Source organism: Nilaparvata lugens, chromosome 7 (assembly GCF_014356525.2).
Source record: "Nilaparvata lugens isolate BPH chromosome 7, ASM1435652v1, whole genome shotgun sequence".
NCBI classification, from domain to species: Eukaryota; Metazoa; Arthropoda; class Insecta; order Hemiptera; family Delphacidae; genus Nilaparvata; species Nilaparvata lugens.
The window spans coordinates 42,358,868-42,378,300 of record NC_052510.1 but is presented as its reverse complement, the minus strand read 5'-3'; the positions used below and the strand labels follow the sequence as shown (position 1 = coordinate 42,378,300).

At 35.0% G+C, this 19,433-nt stretch overlaps 1 protein-coding gene across 1 annotated transcript in view; it reads left to right on the top strand.

Annotated features, from left to right (window-relative positions):
* Window positions 1–9,324: 9,324 nt before the first annotated feature.
* The window catches only part of LOC111049809 (lachesin), a 139,183-nt gene continuing 129,074 nt past the window's right edge, over window positions 9,325–19,433 (top strand). The window contains exons 1-3 of the mRNA XM_039431941.1: window positions 9,325–9,328; window positions 10,646–10,770; window positions 13,195–13,402. Of these exons, the coding sequence (XP_039287875.1) occupies window positions 9,325–9,328; window positions 10,646–10,770; window positions 13,195–13,402 (337 nt within the window). The remainder of the gene's footprint in view (window positions 9,329–10,645; window positions 10,771–13,194; window positions 13,403–19,433) is intronic.

Sequence of the window (19,433 nt, the reverse complement as noted above, 5' to 3'; positions counted from 1 at the left end):
GAAATTCGGTTCAAATCAATGGAATTAACAAAAATTTACATTCGTTCTGAAATTGGCAGAATCACATCTCGCCTCCCAAATAGGGTTTCCAAATTTTTCATGTCAGAGCATTCTGGAAATCTACCACTTTTGACAAGCCATCAGGTTATTAGAGCCTTTTTGATATTACTGTATGTGAGACACACTGAGAAATACGCAGGTACAGTACTAGTCATTTTTGTGGTTGAAGAATCAAGATTTGAATTCACGATTCTTTTCAAGCTTTTTTCCCACATTATATGTGAGCAATTTTCGAAAATCAGAATTATCTGAAACATCAAGTCACAGAAAATTCTAATATATTGATTTTCGTAGTTGGTATTGTTCACTAATAAATCAGTTAATAATCAAGTAAAAATGATCGATCAGAAAATCTGAATTTTCTTACACATCAAGACATAGAAAATAAAATTCTGATATATTGATTTTTATCGTTGGTATTGCTCACGAGTAAATCAGCCAATAATTAAGTAGAAAAATAATCGATTTCAAATATAATTTTCTGTGTTATAGCGAAGATGATTGGAGAATGAGAATACATATTGTTTGTATGTATTGTATCTGGTTAAAGTGGGGTGAATGAATGAATAAATGAATGAAATTGATGAAAATATGATAATCAATCAATATAATTTGAATAAATGTACTTTAAACTGTCACAAACGCTCATACAATTGAGAAGCTAGTTCCAGTAGCTTCCTTTGACATCATCAACATCATCAATGCTTAAGCGCTGAGAGCCCAAACATACAGCAGTACATTGTAACCTGTGAATAACCATGATTGGTCAAACAACTACCAATATCATGTTGTCATAGGCCCTAAAATTGGACAGTTGCGACCTGAAAACTCACACCAAACCTCAGCCAGCCAGGTCACAAATTTATTAATATTTAATGTATATCATTTGATATACAGGTCATAATATTATTATTATATTACTATGCTGCTAGTCAAGAAGAAATATTATTTCAGAATGTCATTCTGTGTTAACATCAATGAGAGATATTTGAGAACTATACCTGCCATTGAGAAACAGGATCGACATAAACAACAGTACATAGAGATTCTCTCCGGAATTTCATTCATTTATTGTATAAAACAATAAAATCATAATACAATTATGACATTGAAGGAAAAACTAGGCTGAGCCTGTACTATAATACAAAATACTAGCAGAACAACAATATTGATACGTTTTCAATATAATGGAATGAATACTTTTCATTAAATAAAATTGAAAGTACAGTAATCCCATATGATTCATCCAAATATTATAAAATTATAATATTCCTATACTATTGTATTCCATAATTTTCCTATAATCATTTCAGAAAAATTAATATCTCAATAATAAAGGATAGATATGAGTGTCTGAAGATAAAAGGGTAGATAATAGCCCAAAGCAAGAAAGAACCAGGAATTATAGCTCCTCTCATTTTCCTCTCAGAGAATAGCATTCTTGAAATCTGATTAAAAAGACTTCAGATTTGATGCAGCTTGAATAACTGAGACGAATTTTACCGTATTAGGTCGTGAAAGCGAGAAGAGCCTCGGGATATTTCCTGTGTATTGAGTTTGAACTGATATTCTTCCACAATAATTTTTAACCTAAATTTTTGAAAAATCATTGTTTATATTCTTAGAAGAGAACTCACACAAACTTGGAGCAGATTTCCTGTCAATGTCTTGATATCTGGTTGACAATACAAAATATCAAAAGAGAGGAAAGTTTGTGATCTAAAGTTGAAAATTTTAGGAGTTTTTTGGACAGTTACATCCATCGTACTCATTTATTTTTTCCACTTGATACAACCTTTAAAACCTCTGCTCCCAATGACACATGAATGACACGGAAACACAACATACACATGTACACTTAATATAAGAGCTTACATGAATAAATAATATGTAACTTACATACAATCGATACTGTAAGAGTTTTTATCATCATATCCCTGTTTCGGGAACATGTGCAACGTAACGGATTTTTATTTTTATCAAAATTGATAATTTGCAAACCTTTTTGGAAAGAAAGTTGTGAATGAAATTTTTTTTTTTAATACAAGAAAATTTAATTAGGAAATTTGATATCATTTGGGATGATTGGATGAAAAATAATATACTAGGAGATGGGTAAATATAATTTGAAACTGGCAAATAATGACATTGATAAATGTGAATATTTTACTCACCACTGTTAATAATAATTCACCTACACGCATACGTTTCTCTCAGCCCAACTGCATGTACTGACTGCATATATTATGGCACACGGCAACACGAGACACACGGAACGGCACTAGTAAAGCTCGGGACACGGTGATGATGGTACGAGAACACACATATCCGTGCGACAGCCGAGCGGCAGCAGTGTCTCAGTTCTGTAGTGCTACTGTGGTCTGATTACTGAATGTGTTAAACTATTGTTAATAATATAACACTATTGAAGCCTGTTACATCCGATTTAAATTTATATTTTTAAATTTTAAAATAATCACCTGTAGACGATGAGAATCATAGTGCTGGTATATATTTCGGTGCATAACAATACAACAATCATCAGTCATGTATCGGAAATATATATCAGCAATAAAATTTTTATTTTCTGCTTTATAAATTAATAGGATTTTGATCAATTTTCTTTTGCTTTATGTATCTAAACGTAATTAGTTTTAAATTAAAAATTTAAGTCACAGTCACGGGTTCCTTCTTTTATACTTTTTGTTGTTTATTTTATTATTTATTATATATTATGTCTATCATACCTTTGGATTGACTTATTATTTGGTTATACTTTTACTTTTGGTTTAACTTATTTTTCGTTCAACCATATTTCTCTTCACTTTGATGATAAAAAACTGGAAAAATTCGTATTTCCAATAAGTTTTTCAATCTATATGTTAAACGAGCCCGCACCATCTCCGTAAAGCATTTGTTTTCTCACTCGCCGTAGTACGTCCGTCACACGGCCGTGCCGCGGCTCGTGCTTGGTGCGGATATGTGTGTCCCGGCCATTACTCGATACGACTCTCTACAAAGCAGCTTCCGGGACCGCACTGTCCTGTTGTCATTATCACTATGTCAATAAAGCATTATCACTATGCCAGCTGTAAGGGAGGGTAAAGGAGCCTAAAGGTTAGCTTTGAAACGTTAGTTTATTGTTTAGAATTCGACTGTGACACTAATTTTATATTTACGAAAATGGATCGTTACAATACATACACATTTTATTTTCATAGAGGCAAACGCAAATAAATATATGTTACAACGAATACAAATATAAGATATCTCATGTTTAAACGTTTTTCAATTTTTTCTGCCAAACTCCAATTCATCTGCCATCATGTAAGCCCCTTCCACCCTCACAGTAAACTACGTGAACCATTGTCCGTATGCATTACTGGCCAAGCGTTGCTATTGTATTGTATATCAATTATCGGAAAACCAATCAAAACATTTCAGTTCCACGCTCAGTTAGGGACTGATTTTTCCCCTTGATTGTTGGTGGAAACTAGCAATCAATTCGGACTGTTGTGCTTCATTTCTGCTTTGTTGCCGGTGGTAAGGGAAAGAATCAGATTTCATTTTTGCAAATTTCCCTTTCGACGAATAGGCCTACAAGATTTTCAAATTTCGTTATTCTCTACAAATTTTGCATTCAAAACATCGATGACTCCAGGGTCTCAACAATAACGATGTGCGGGAAAGATTGGATCAGCTTTGCAATGAAAAATACTATTTGATAGACTTGAATTGAACGTTAATGACCTTGGAAATTGCTATGTCTTTACTCATAACTCATCAAGAATATTTGAGTTTACTCGAAAACAGATTGGAGCTCACTCTCACATTGAAGAAACGATTGAAATTGTTTCAGTTTCATCCTAAGAAATATCTCAACTATATTAACATTTGAAAACCAACAGGTTGATCTGAAAACCAATATAATTCATTATAAACCCCGAATACAACATATATTTTGGAATTTATATCCTTGAATACTAAACTGGGTATTGGAAATATTACAATTTATGTCCACACACATATATTTGGAAATGTACATATTGACTTTCGATTTTCAACCCAATATTGACATACAGTAAATATTTCATAAATAATGGAAAACGGATTTGCAATTAACTCTATTTTATTCTATCACCGTAGAGCTTCTACAACCTTCTTGATTGTAGTGCTTCTTGATCGGTTTTGTGATGTTCACTATTATCACAGTTGAAAACTATGATAATGCTATTAATGTACTGTTAGCAGTTGTTATCAGTGCGTTTTGAGATCAGATAAATTTATAATACTGTGATAATTAAATTCCACGAATATAGTTTGTTACATGACAACTCAGATATTAATAAAATTGATCGAAACAACATTGGACATTCTGATTATCCACCTGCTTGTTCATTTTCAAACCATTATAAACGCGAGCCTTTTTTAATGAACTGCTCCCCTCTCACTCAATCGTTCTTTCCTTCTCATTCTTATGATTTGCTCATTTTGCTGAGCTAGCAACAAACTGTCAGCATTGTTCGAGTTGGATGTATTGGTTTTATATGATAAGGAATGCTGGCAGTGTGAAGCGAATCTGACTCTAGCCGCTAATGCTGTCTGAGAAATGGTTGAGGTGCTCTCACGCACCAGAGCGCATGCACGAGCCAAATGTGCTGTCATCTAAATCAATCATAATTCCTTGTGATGGTCGGCCGCTATACTAACTTTGAAAAATTACTGATATACACCTCACAGGATTTCCGTGTAATTTGCACCTCTAAAACCGCACTAATACGATGGTTCCCTTTTTCCTACAACTTCTCCTACTCAAACTACTGCTCCTCCTCGTTTCCCTCCACCTCTTCATCCTCATCATCTATCCACCTCCTTCTACTGATATTTCTCCTATTCCTTCTCCCCCCCTGTTGCCAGTCACTCTCCAATTTATCACCCCCCTAAACCGTCACTTCCATAGAAAAGATAATTCATGCTCTGAAAATCATATTACCGCGGATGAAATTCATGGAAATCGAATTAATTCCGATGCTCCATCAAGCTGCATTGCTCCTCTACATTTTATCTTTCTCTTTTACTCTTCTTTTTCACTTCCTGCTCAATCACTCTCTCTCCCTCTCAATTTAAAGCCTCTCTCTCTCCAATTTTCCCCATTACAGAGGTACATAGACTTCCATGCTCTCATGGAATTTTACCAAAAGAGATAAATCAATGTACATGATCGCTAACGCAATTACTGAACAACGCTTCAAAATCGCCCTGTAGACCTATTCTATCCAATATTACAAGAAATAGGATTCGCTAGAATATCCTACCTCCATCATTGAGCTCTAAAGTGACAGAATTCATTATAATAATTATAATATTCATTATTGATAATTGTCAATAACATCATGTCTTTCCTTCCCGCCAATGCTGAATTTTCAAAACTGGCGATCACATTTGTGGTATTTGAACTTCATTCTATGACTATGTTAATCCAGGAATCAAATAATAAGGATGGAAATCACTGAGATATTGGAATTATTCAAATGCTAATGAATTCATTATTATTTAATTACAGCATATAATTTGAATTTTCGTCCAATAATAATAATTGATAATAATAAATAATAAGGAGGTTAAATCCGTCGCCTCTCCTCTGAAAATGAAAATCTCCTCAATCAATCTAAAATCTCCCGTGCAACTCTAGAATATTTCAAGTTTGAATTATTTGAATTTTCTGTTTTCCTGTTCTTGATACACTCAGGATGGGCGTATCTCCCGAATCCTTCTCATCTCTTTTTTTGCCAAATGAACGAGAATAAGAGTGAATCTCTACAGTAAAATCCGCTCCAAACTATCAGGATCTACAATAGATAATATTATTGCTTCCCTTCCAACCATGCTGACAGCTTATAGTGAATCTCATTATAGCTTGATTTATCTCTCTTATTATTCATGTTCTCTCGAAAAACAACCTTTGCAAATCCCCTTGATACCTGTTCCTTATTCCGAGTAGCCCCTAAGAGACTCTAGTATCATTGAACATCATTCTACAGTATTTCTAGAGTACTTTTTTGAGTTTCTCTCATCCTGTTTGGAGATGTTTTATATTGAATTCAATTTTTGAAATTTCGCTCTATTATACTATTTCTCTGCTGATAATTTTTAATTCTGATGAAGATAATCCACGAATTGTTGAGAAAAATTTTTTTTTTTATGTTTCTTGGACATATTAAGGAGTACGTATTATACAACACAAAATTCTCCCCAGTGCAAAGCACGGGTTACCTGCTGGTCTTTGATAATTTCCACAGTGGATTTACCATTCGCTCTCAATCCACAGAATTATGGCCTCTCAATTATTGCAACTATCAATAGTTGTTATTTTTGATAAAAGCCCTCAATTTTTCGTCAACCCAAATTCTGTAATGTGAAACCCAAAGCATGTACCAAGATATTTCTTGCTTAATATAATATATCTCGTGAGAGTTCCTTAGTATCATTGCGTTCTGTGAGCAAGGTGAAAGTCTAACTGGAAAGAATGGACTTTTGGCCCTTTTGTATCAGCGAGGTCTAATAATAAAATACTAAGCCTTTCGGCTCGCACTTCTGGGTGCTGAAGCCATGGAAGGAATCCTGGGAATAAGTTCTTTTCATTTAATAAATAATAGAGACGCCCGTTATATATGTTCTGGAAGGATTAAGGAGCTTTTCCTCTTTTCAAACAAAACAATGGGAATTGTGCCGAGAGATCTTCGGAGAAGGCTGCAAGAATACGTAATAAACTTCCAGCTCCAAAGAATACCACTTATTTTCAAATTCACTTCATCGAGATTTCAACGTTTTTATTGTACGAAGTTTATGAATCCCCGCCAAACTTCATAAAGGACAATTCACTATCTTTCTAATATTTCTTCTCTTTATCAGGGTCCTATTATTGTCCTCAAGGCAGTCTTATTGGGATTTACTCAACTGTCAGCATTGATTGAATGCGAAGCACTGATTCTATCTATGCAAAGTACATAGGCCTGTTGACAGTTTGAGTAAATCATACTATGAAGATATTCACTCTCTTATCATGTAGTGTTCCTTGTTCCGAAATGAGGCAAAATACAACTGATATACAGAGAGTATCTCTTAAGAGCTCGTACTTCTACACCTTGGTTCATATTTCGTAATCTCAATCTTCATATCCCAGTGACCCACTCACCCACTCCAATACTTCATCGCTGTCCTCCCATCTCAATATTTGACGATCATCAAGGAATAATGACTGAAAGTATTGTACAAATTGATGGGATGAATCAACTCAACATATCGTCAGTTGGAATGAAAAACACAGAATAATCTCTACAATATTGTTCAGAGAGATTGTATTGATCTACGCTTCGTTGTGAGGGCTACAGCCAATCACAAGCGTTGTGTTTACAGCTCAATTATTTATTATTTGCTATTACTAAGTTTCAAAACCCGAATTCTCCTAACTTCGTCAGTTAGCCAAAGTATCACGTGCGAGATAATTATTTTTCAATGATATTATTTAGCATGCATAGAGAAAGAGACAATTACTCAACGAGAGATAGAGAGAGTGAGAGAATGTGACGAATCCGATGAAATTGTAGCCTATGGGAAATTTGAACGAGAATCATGAGCATTCCAAATAATTTTCGGATGGGCGCTCCCAAGAATTTATGGGCTGTTTCCAGCCGTGCGCTCAGCATGGTAAAAGCCTAGCTGTGGTCAGATTCACTTCAATCTGTCAGCTTTTAGCATCAGATGGTCCTTGCAGGGGATGCTAACAGTTGGGCATGCCTCAGCCGGTCTACTTATGATCTTTTTTATGGTCGTAAACAGAGCGTTTTTATTGGTTGGAGCGGCGTGTACTTATCAGAGCAGCCACGTGTTTCAAATTCCTCAATTGAATGCTTTTTGACTTCAAATGGAAAGCATGTTGATTATTCCAAAGTGAGATTCACTCGAAAATGTCAGCTCATCTTGTAAATAAGACCAATGCTTCAACTCAACAAATATGCTGACAATCTGAAGTGAGTAAGTCGGCGTCCTTTCCTGTTTGTTTTCTGGTAGTGTAAAGCTGAACTCATTGATGTCAGGCTGTGTGAAATTTAGGCCCTTTCAATAGCTCTACACTTTCACATATCCACTCTTAACTCTCTTCGAATACTCTCTTTCTCTCTTTCACACACACATCACCCACTCATCTCCACACCATGCTCTCTCCATCACTTTCCTCTCAAAAGCAATTTTGGACATCCATTCAGTATATTTACACTCTCTCACTCTCATTCTTCATTCTTTTCCAACATTTCCAACATCTTATACCTCATTTCCACAATCTTGCACTTAGGCCTATTCTCCCTCTCTCTCACTTCATACTCACCCTGTGTATATTATTCCATATTGGTTGACGGCTTGGTTTTATCCTATCCTAGCCAAATCCCTATCCTTATTTATGAGAGTTCTAATTAATCTATCAACATTCCTTTTAATAAACAACATTAACGCTCTACATCCAACCAATGCGGACAGTAGAAAGTGCATTAATCTATAGTGAGATTCACTTAGAACTGTCAGTATCCCTCACAATAAACGTTAATGCGTCCCGTTCAGTCAATGCTGACATTTCACTGGATCTCGATCAGTGTAACTCACACACAGAAAATATTATAACGATTGAAGTGTGATTCGCTTTGGATAGTCGCAGCGTCCCTTATGAGTAACATCTATATTCTTTTCACTCAACCAATGACGACAGTTTTATCCGACTATAGCTTGGTACTGCAACACGCAGTATTGGGAAAACCGGTATCGGATGTGTGAAATGTTTTCGATTTTCATTCAACAAGGCGATTTTAAGCTGCTACAAACAGCATAGCATGTATGGTGTATACACACAAACATGATCAATCAAAATATAACAGTAATGCACGCATGAAACAACGCAAACCGCCATAGAAATCACACTCGCGCACGCACAACACACACCCTGACGAACACATTACTCCAATCCGAGAATTACAAAAATGAGCCGTCCATTTATCTATTGATTGCGAATTCTATTTGCTTTGCAAAGCGACAGTAGCGGTCTCTGGTAGAATTTAATTGAAACGGAAAATGAGGCACGATTTGCGGCAGGGTTATTGGTTGGAACAGGAAAAGTACAGTATCGCTGAATAGAATAGGGTTATGTTCTATTGTTAATGAACAGCTGATAGTGGATGCTACAAATTGACTGTATATAGCCTAAGTACTCAATTCATAATGGGTATATTTATGTACAATGTGATATAATGTACGTACAATGTGTGATTGTGAAAATATAATGTTTGTTAGTTGTAAATAAATTGAAGAGGAGAAGAATTCCGTTTTCATAATCGTAACATTTATTATGGATTTTGTTTGAGTGGGAATATAAAAACTATTTTATTATCACTTTCTAAATGTTGCGGCTCGAAAGGGTTTTTCTACAATTCGAGTGTGTGTTCACAGTATCCATAGGCCAATTAGGAAAATCAAATTTTTAATTTAATTATTAAAGAGACTTGAATCTCAAGTAAAGGTGCATTTTCGTTTGGGCGTAAACTTCCCCAGTCGACGACGACAAGCATTGTTGACATTCATATTGTCCAAATTTCAAGTGTGCTAAAACAGCTGATCAAATAACTTTTCATTATTCGTGTCTATTACTCAAGAATCAAAACATTTCTAATAATATCAACATATTGCCATTTAAAAGTACAAAAAAGTATGAACTCCACCTCCCCCATTAAAACATAATTGAACATTATATTTTAGGTTATTAAGACAAATTCAAATCCACCCAATCTGAGATCTTCACCCTGTCGTGGTCGACGACGTCATTTACGCACAAACGAGAACCCAGCTTTAGGTTGAATAAATAGATTGTAGAAAATTTAAAATGACAATTTACTGAGATGACACTTGACCAATTCAATGTCCTCGTCAAGCCCATGGACGCAGCCCCACCTCACTTCTGAATCTTGATAAAATCCACTTTCCCTTGCAAAACATTTTGTTAGTCTGTAGTCATTCCAAACACTGTCAACTTCTTAGGGACATCTTCAAGATTCGAGTTTGAGCCAAGAATTTTAAGAATGCAGTCTGCGTCCGAATGTCCCGTGAACACCCTTGGATAATAAAACAGGTATTAGAACAAAACGAGTACAGAGATGGCGTAATAACATTAGACTTCTAAGCGCTTCCTTTTATAATCGAGTTCTTGAAATAGCATTATTTATAGTCATATCGATTGAATGAAAATATTGCCGAAAACATCATATTGATTCATTAGAACAGTTTGTGAACTTGAGGGAGTAGTTGTTCAACTATTATCACAATCTCTTGTAAACTGAAAATAGAAGCTTGGACATTGAACAGCAGATTATATTGTTAACTATGGTATGGGTGAAGTCCTATGATAGGCCATTAGCTTACTGCGGTTAATTAAGGTTGAACTCCACATAATTATAAATACTAACATTTAGATGTGTTTTTTCTTGAAGAAATATAGCGACATTTTTCATATTTTTTTAATCTCCGTAATTTTTGTGACTAATTCCAGGTACTGTGGCTGGAGGCGATAGAGACCACGAGCCGCAATTCACGCGTCCGATTGGCAATTTGACCGCAGCAGTTGGGCGGGAAGCCGTGCTAGCTTGCACCGTCGATCATCTTGGCAATCACAGGGTAACACTCCACATAATTATATTACTCATCACAACTTCTTATTACATAAATCATTCATTCCATTCATACATTATTTATATTGAGGTCTAGTTCAACTTTGATGAGTTGACTACAAATAATTGATTATCTATTCCTTTTGACAGAAATCTTACATTGAATGATATTGATTGATTGAGTGTCTTATTTATGTAGATTACAATTTTTGCAACAAGATGAGAGGAATCGATGTACTTTCAAGTATCTCCAAACAATGTTTCTTCATGATAGAGATTACTTTTTGATGATTACCAAAAAGTATGAGCTGGAGAAAAATTGAATGGTTGAGATGAAGTGAGGAGTGTCTAAATTGGGAGGGGGTTGATTGAATGCAGACTGCGACCTTGAAGTTCTTGGAGTTGTGGGGGGAGTCTCTAAAAGTTGTCAGTAGTGTTGGAATTATGACAACATACTCCATTCATGGGGCGGGGGTCTAGAAAATGAATGTCTCTTAAACTTTTGAGGTGCACAGTGCACACTCCTGATGGATGCATCATGTGAGTTATAAGATTATGAGTGAATATGCTACAAGTCAGAATTCTTTAGTGAGCAGTCATGGTAATTTTTCTATTCATCTAGGTTTCAATAAAACTGTGGCTAGCATAACAATCCATGAAAACTGACAATATTGCTGATTCCTGTATTATATGTCACATAGAACGCTTTCAGTGATGGAGTACTTTATAATTGATAAGACGCTTAAAGCTGGATTCTCACATATCAGTGAACACAAATCTCCAGTACAGTGAAAATATCATTTCCAATGTAAACGGAGGGAGTGTTGTTTCTTCTCTTACATAATATTTGCTAAAGTTTACTGCTCTCGAATCATCTACCGGTATTTAAATCCTTGATTGGTTGGGAGCTCTTAGTGGATTCGTTCATTCAAATGAACAGATTGTCATCATTGTCACCTATTCTAGCAACTCTAGTAACTACAAGCCAGGAACTTCAATGAAAAATACTAATAGAATTCACCTTCACGTTTATTGAACTCTAAATCAGTAAAACAAACTAATAAAAGTCATGTAACATGTCAAATTTTCAAACAGAACAGAGTTATCAGCTATCGATTCAGGTCAAGAAGACATCATATTCAATTTTCAATCTATATAATAATTTGGCAACCTGCTAAATTGCTGCAACTAAATTCGGGCCTCGGTCATTCTATGTTACTAAATTTTGAGTTATAATACGAAAACAACAAACGTTTGGGACTCACCATTTTTACAATTTAAATTTCGACTCTTCAGAATCACACACATACGATTTGAGAAAACTCACTATACTGGAACTCACACGCACAAATAATTTCCTGATTCGACTCCCACTAACTATTAAATTTTGCTACCCATTTAACTACATAAGAATTACTGATAACTAAAAACTTTTCAATTTGTCCCTCTAGATGAGCAACAGGCCCATTCAGAGGAGGAACGAGGCTCGCGCACCGTTACATGATGTTTTTCCGAACAATACGAACTGTGGCCTTTTCACTGAAAATTATTCCCCCTCCAAGAGCGTTGAGCCTAACTTCTAGTGGGAAAGCCAAAGCTGCAAAAAGGTCAATTGTCGTACAATTCCCAAATACACTAGCTTTTTCGCCATGAAATTAAAACTGCATTTGAAAAATGCAGGAAAATTGCTTCAATTTTGACAACTAAGCAACAAGTTAGCAAATTCAAACAAGACAGAGTCAATTCTCACACTAAAAACGCAGGGTTCAACTAGCAGTAAAAATCAAAGTTCATTCCAGTTAAAAACCTGAAAAATAATATAAGATACACAAAGACAACTACAATAATACCCACTCAATATTCACACTATTACATTACCCCCTCCCCTTAAAAAGACGCATTCACTATTATTACTTTCCATTCACACTCGATTTGCTCTCACCCTAAACACTTGACACACTCATCTTCGGTTGACATCATTATCTACGCCTGCAGCTGGAACAAGGAATATCCCTTCGATATTGATGGGGGTGGTCGAAGAGTTGCACCCATGCATCTGACGGTAGCACTCAGCATCTCAGTCCGACGTGGTTGATATCAGCTGGTACGTCAGCCAGATCTATCAGCTGATGACTGGGAACGCTGGCCGCAGCGTAATCAGTAAGGATCTCCTCCACCGAAGATGCCAGAACCGTAAACTGACCACTGCATCTCACAACTCTCTCGATCACTTTCTGGCTACCTCATGATGTTCAATTTTCCAAATGGATAATAACTGGTACATGAATTGTAGACTTGTTATGATATTTCAGCTGTCCCTACGAACCAAATGTAATATACTTTCTACAACTGGTTGAGCATGAAATTGTTATATCATATTAAGTAACACTACTTAAAATCAGAAATTTATTCTTGTAATTGTTGGCAACAGGTAGGCTGGCTTCGAGCCGAGGACCAAACAGTGCTGAGCCTCCACACGAGCATGGTCTCACACAATCCTCGCATCACGCTTACGCACGACAACTACCAGTCGTGGCAACTGCACATCAGGCAGGTCAAGGAGTCCGACAAAGGATGCTACATGTGCCAGGTCAACACCAAGGTCATGAAGAAGCAGATCGGATGTTTGGATGTGCATGGTGAGTAGACGAAATTAGTCTAAATTTTACTGACTTCCAATGTGTTGATAATGTAAAAATTATGAAAACCATTGGTTACCATTGGAGTGTTCACCCAAGAAGAAAGAAGGATGATTCATGTTTTGAAGAGCGTTGATGCTCAACTTTTACAATTAAATTTGAACTTTTTCAATTCTTAAATCACAAAAAACTACTGCAAGAACTTTGATTTCGTTTTGGGGAAAATTTATAATCTGTTCTATTCCACACAGAACCGAAGTGAACTAAGAAATACACGAAGTGGTAGCTCACTATGATTTTTCATTTTTCAGAAATTCTCTAGAAAATCGCATGGAAATGAATCTTCAGCAAAGGATCTCTGAGTGAGGAAATCACCCTCACCTCTCCTCCTACATCCCCTTCCACTCAATACCTTCATTCCATTCTTTCACCACTTCTCCCACTTACTATACTACACCTACACCCCTCACCATCTCTTCAACCACCCCGGGCACCTATGAGCAGATATAGGAAAAATACAAAAGGTGAATCTCTCAGTATTTGTTTTGTGCAACTCTCTAGAGGTAACTGTGTGATAGGATAGTGAAAAAGGCAGCATCACTATGGCAACAGAATAGAGAGGAAAAGGATTTATCCTTTGAAGCAGAATAACGAGACTTCCAATGCGTTTCTAACAAGCATGGATATGGCATACCATATACACGTGATTCGTATTGTTCTACCCTACACTGAAATAATCCTTGAAATGCAAATAAACTCTAATGTACAATCTTCAGGTCTACTGAATCTTAAATCTCAGATTATATAGAATACTGATTCTCATCAACTTATTGTAACTATGTTTGTTAATTTCCAATTAGAATGAGTAGCCTAGCATGAATATACTGAGATTCACGTTTCGAAGTCTGTGTAAAAATGATATGAAGGCACTTCCTTGTTGTCACTTGTCCTTCTCCAACGCTTTCTTCAAGATATCGGTATGATTCCAGTCATCATCATCTATAATATAAATTATCTGATCGTATATAGATCATTGTCAATCTCAAAATATGTCTACTTAATTTGTCGGGAAAATACTTTCTAAGGTTTGATGATGCATTTTTGGAAATAGTTAGTTCTAATTGTTCATAAAGGCCTACGTAGTTCACAAACGTTTTGGCATTTGGCAATAGTGCAGTTTTAGGAGAAGAGATCTAATGTGAGGTCCACGATATAACGGCAGTATTTGATTAGCAATGGTATTTCAATCCTTGTCTATCATTCAACAAAGCAGATAGCGCTACCTCTTTCTCGCTCTGCTCTGTTGCCAGATCGTCTTTCAAAAATATAGAATGAATAATCATTCATCAAAATATGTCATCTTAATTATAAAAAAATATTATGAAATTATTGAAAAATATAATTTCGTGCTTAATATAATTGATTATCTTAAACGAGAATGAACAGTTCATATTACATCAATAAACCTCTATCAGCTATCGTCTATAGAAGGCATTGACAAGACAGGGGATCAGCAACGTTTTCCCCCTATTTTTCTCCACTGCCATTATCATGTGGATCTCACTTTATGTTTTGTTTTTTGTCGAATGACAAACCATAGCTAATCCGATGCGAACTTTGCAATGTTAATCTCACTTCACGTGAACTCCACTATATTTTCTTCATGTAGATCTCCTATGATCAATGATTCATCAGGATATTGTCTTTATTTATCTGCTATGTAACAGACTCCTGAAAGATGCTACAGGAAAACCATAGAATGGAATTTATTTCTGTTCTATTTTACTCTTAAATTGTTAAGAGCGTAATTGTTGCTAAGCTTGTGTCTGAAACCATCAGAATAATTGAATCACCCACTATGATAGTTTTTTGTGCTTCGCAAGAGACGTTGTGAGGTAAGTCATTAATGAATACGGCCCTTAAAACAACCTGAAACCAAAACTTCATGATACTATTCTATAAACTATGTGATAGAGAGCTAAACTATCGAACAGTTCCCCAATACTCGATAAACCAATAAAAAAAAATCATCCTCGTGAACTGGAACTTCACGAACTGTTTCGCCTACATGAACACTAGAAACTTGAAGCAATCAGAATTCTTTGCACCAGAATTCATCTCTAGTTTGCACAGCAGAACTAACGCTGTAACTTGCCAGAGAAATTCGAACACATTTACTTAGAAAGCGAAACATTGGTCTGGAACGGCTCGAAAGTATGCCAGAGTTTTCTCCAGCTCTCAAAGAGAGTGAGAGAGAGAGAGTGATCGAGAGACAAAGGGTGAGAGAGAGAAGAGCACTTTTGCAACTGTTAACTTGGCTGCAACTTAGTTGTCGAGAGCACACCAAGTGAGAAACTCCATCCCCTAATACTTGAAACAGGGGGCTGATGTTCCAGCTGGGGAATGCCAAGTTGACAAGTTCAGGAAGACTCACCCCAAGAAAGAGAGAGAGAGCAAGGAAGAAAGTGCGATAGAGTGAGTGAGAGGACGTTAGAGTGTAGGAGATCAAGGGAGAATGAGTCCAAGAGAGATTGTGAGAGTGAAAGAGCGCTAGGAACAGCGCTTAGTTAATGGAGATTGGGAATGAGAGGGTGTAAGAGAATGGGAATGAGAGAAATGGTTTGAAAGAGAAGAGTGATAGTGAGAGAGTGTGAATGGGGAGGTGATGAGAATGGGAGAGAAAGAGAAAGTTCATAAGCTTCCACCCCAGTAATTGACTATGGTCTCTTGGAATATTTCTCATCATTCAGTCTATCAATGAACTTCCTGTTTTATATACTCAACTTATCAAATCTCATTCCAAGTTCAAAATCCCGACTTGTTGCACCATGTGACAGTTATTACGCGCTACTTACTGAATCACAGTATTTCAAAACAGATAATTCATTCGAAGTAGGATACCTAACTGTGAATCTAGAGAGAATAATTGGGAAATTGGAATTGATATGAGTAACAGTAATAGTTCCTTATCACTCAATACACAACACCAACACAGTAACTTACATAAGTTCACTTGATTAATGTACACTTTCAATCAAATATTTATCATAATTCATTCACCACACATATAAGAATCCAATGCGGAGAAACAATAAACAACAAAAAATTACAATAACAGTTACACTAAATTCAACACAAAAAACAAGATAATTTTCTGAAAAGATGTGGTGTGCTAGGAGAAATTGAGGGTAAAAATACCTTGCCAACTATGATTTTGCATGTAATAGGCAAGTAGTGAATCTCTTCGTTAGCACATGTTATGATATCACTTCGTTATAGACACATTACATTATTATGTAGGCTTTAATGTGGACTTGACCAGAATAGATTCATCCCACATATCAGTTCAAGAGTGAGATGAAATGAGAGCATAAGCTCATTGTCTATTTTTAGAATGAAAAGTGAGTAATTTGTGATAGAGCTCGAATACTTATAATTCAATGATACATTAACACCCATGAAGGAGTCAATTGCTCTCAGATTGAATCAATCTCTCGATTATCAAGAAAGGGAAGCTTGACTTGGGAAATCCTTGGTGATCCATGAATATTACCCTACTATGCTGATATATGAAGTAGAATTCAAGAAATAATCAATTGGGAGCTCATCATTGTTTTTGGAAGTCTACTTTCCAAATAGTTCTATCATAAAAGTGTGTAAATTGCAAAAAAATTGAAAAATAGAGTTCATGATGAAAGACCTAAATCACTTCAAGTTCATTGACGTTTAAAGTTTTTAATCAAGATGAAGCGGTAGGATCAATCATTGAATAATTATTATAAAATATTGTGATATGAATAATTTATGATAAGCACAATATTTTACTTGCACTAAGCTATGAGTTATAAATGTTATGTTTTATGAAATACTTATGAATATGACATACACCAGTATGTGACATATGTCACCATAACTCCAAAAAAGCCCTCCTATGAAAATCCTACTGAGCTCTAATACAGAATATTTCAAGTTCCGATTCTGTTTCGATATGGATAGTCATTTGGTCGACAGTATAACATTCCCTTGATTATTCATTTAAGTAGATCTTATTGAATATTATTCCACAGATCTTTCTGTTCTCATAAACTATAAGTAGGTTTGGAAATCTTATTGTATAAAATGGTTTGGGAGAGACAGTGAGTACTCAATGATGATAGAATGGAATAGAATAGAATAGAATAAATTTTATTCCACTTGCTCAAAATGCAATACAATATGAATATATGGTACATAGTATATAATATGCATTATACAATATTATTACAAAGCATTTAAAAATAAATAAATAAAAAGTATATAATACATAACTAGCACATTACCTTTTTCGTTTATAAATAACTAGCAAGAACCCGTGCTTCGCAAGGATCTACTTTGAAACTTGACGTAATGAAATTTTGAAGAATTGAGAATAGGGCTATAACCATCCTTGGTTAATTAAGAATCTATAAGCAAAATTTCAAGTTAATTAGTCCAGTAGTTCAGACGTGATGATGCGTCAAACATAATTTTCCTATCCTGTACGTGCATAAGCCAGCTCTTTACTTTATATAATTATTATAGATATGTTAACGACTGCAATCGTTAACTATATCTATAATATAGCGGCCGTGCTGCTTGCCTCTGTTCTAACTGCTCGCCTCACCGCACTCCGAACGCTGAACTTTTCAGCCAATCAGAGCCCTCGATTACAATTCGCCGTGCAGCTCGCTCCACAATATTTTGGCTATCCATCACAAGTGGAAAACATGCGAACATGAATACAGAAGTATGGACAATTTTTTATTTGATTAGATTCATGTTTTGAAGAATTCATTGTTACGAATGATAAATTGATAGGAGCTTATAAATATTTTCTAATTCAAATGAAATAACTTCTGAAAAAAAAGATTGGATAAATACCAATATTGAATTATCGTTGACCAAGAACTCAGTACATCGACAATTCATTCAACTAACTCTGTATTGATAAAATTATAATCATTTTCCCTATTGATAATCAATTTCATCAACTAATCATCAACTAACTGAAAATAGTACTTCAATTTCCATGAATTTATTAATAGAATTATATGAATCTAAAGTGTAGGTCATATCTAAATTCATAAAGAGTTCGATTCTTGTTGGCAAGATAGATGTTATTCAATGCAGAAATCATTGTTATTTTACTAAAAGATAGGATAAAATGAATAGTTCTCTTTCAGGGGGAGTTTTGACAACCCACAAAACTCATTTTTCATTTGAAGAAATAATATCAAAAAGGTGCATAGGACCTTACCTTTTTGTTCAGCTTGCCAAAATACCCCTCATTTCAATATTAAAATTTTCGACTGACTGTACAGTGAGTCAATCATTCTATCATGGCTTGAATAATTCTGAAATTTTAATTAAATAAAAATGGTAGAGAATAATTATCATGTAGATATCAACACCTTTATTTAAAGACATATTAACTGCATGCGTTTTCATATTGCCGATACAGCATTGATAAAACTGTAGACGTTTATTTAGCAGTCTCAAAAAACTGTTCCAGCTGAAAAATTAATCATACATGCCATGTGTGGGCTTATACATTGCACGAAGTTCAAAACTATGGTTTTCCTAAACATATGTTTTTGAGATAATTTCTGATGCAGCTGTTTCACATTCACCATTATAAATTATACAGAGTTTGTGAAAATAAAAATATTTATTGATTACCAAAACAATACTATTATTATATTCATGATAATAATTAATTATTAGAACAATACTTCTATTATATCAATAATAATAATAATAATAATATAATAATAATATTATTAAACATATTTATCAACTATCAGAACAATATATTGAGGTTGAGTGGAATCAGGTAGAAAGCAATAATAGAACAGATGTTATTTTTGGAATTTCTATCATATTATTTTGTTATTTCCAATGATTACAACATATGTTAGAATATCACATGTCAATAAATAAATTATCTCATTTTCATATGGCACTCACCTTACCATGTTCATAACCTTACTTAATAGGATCCTTTTTCATCCTT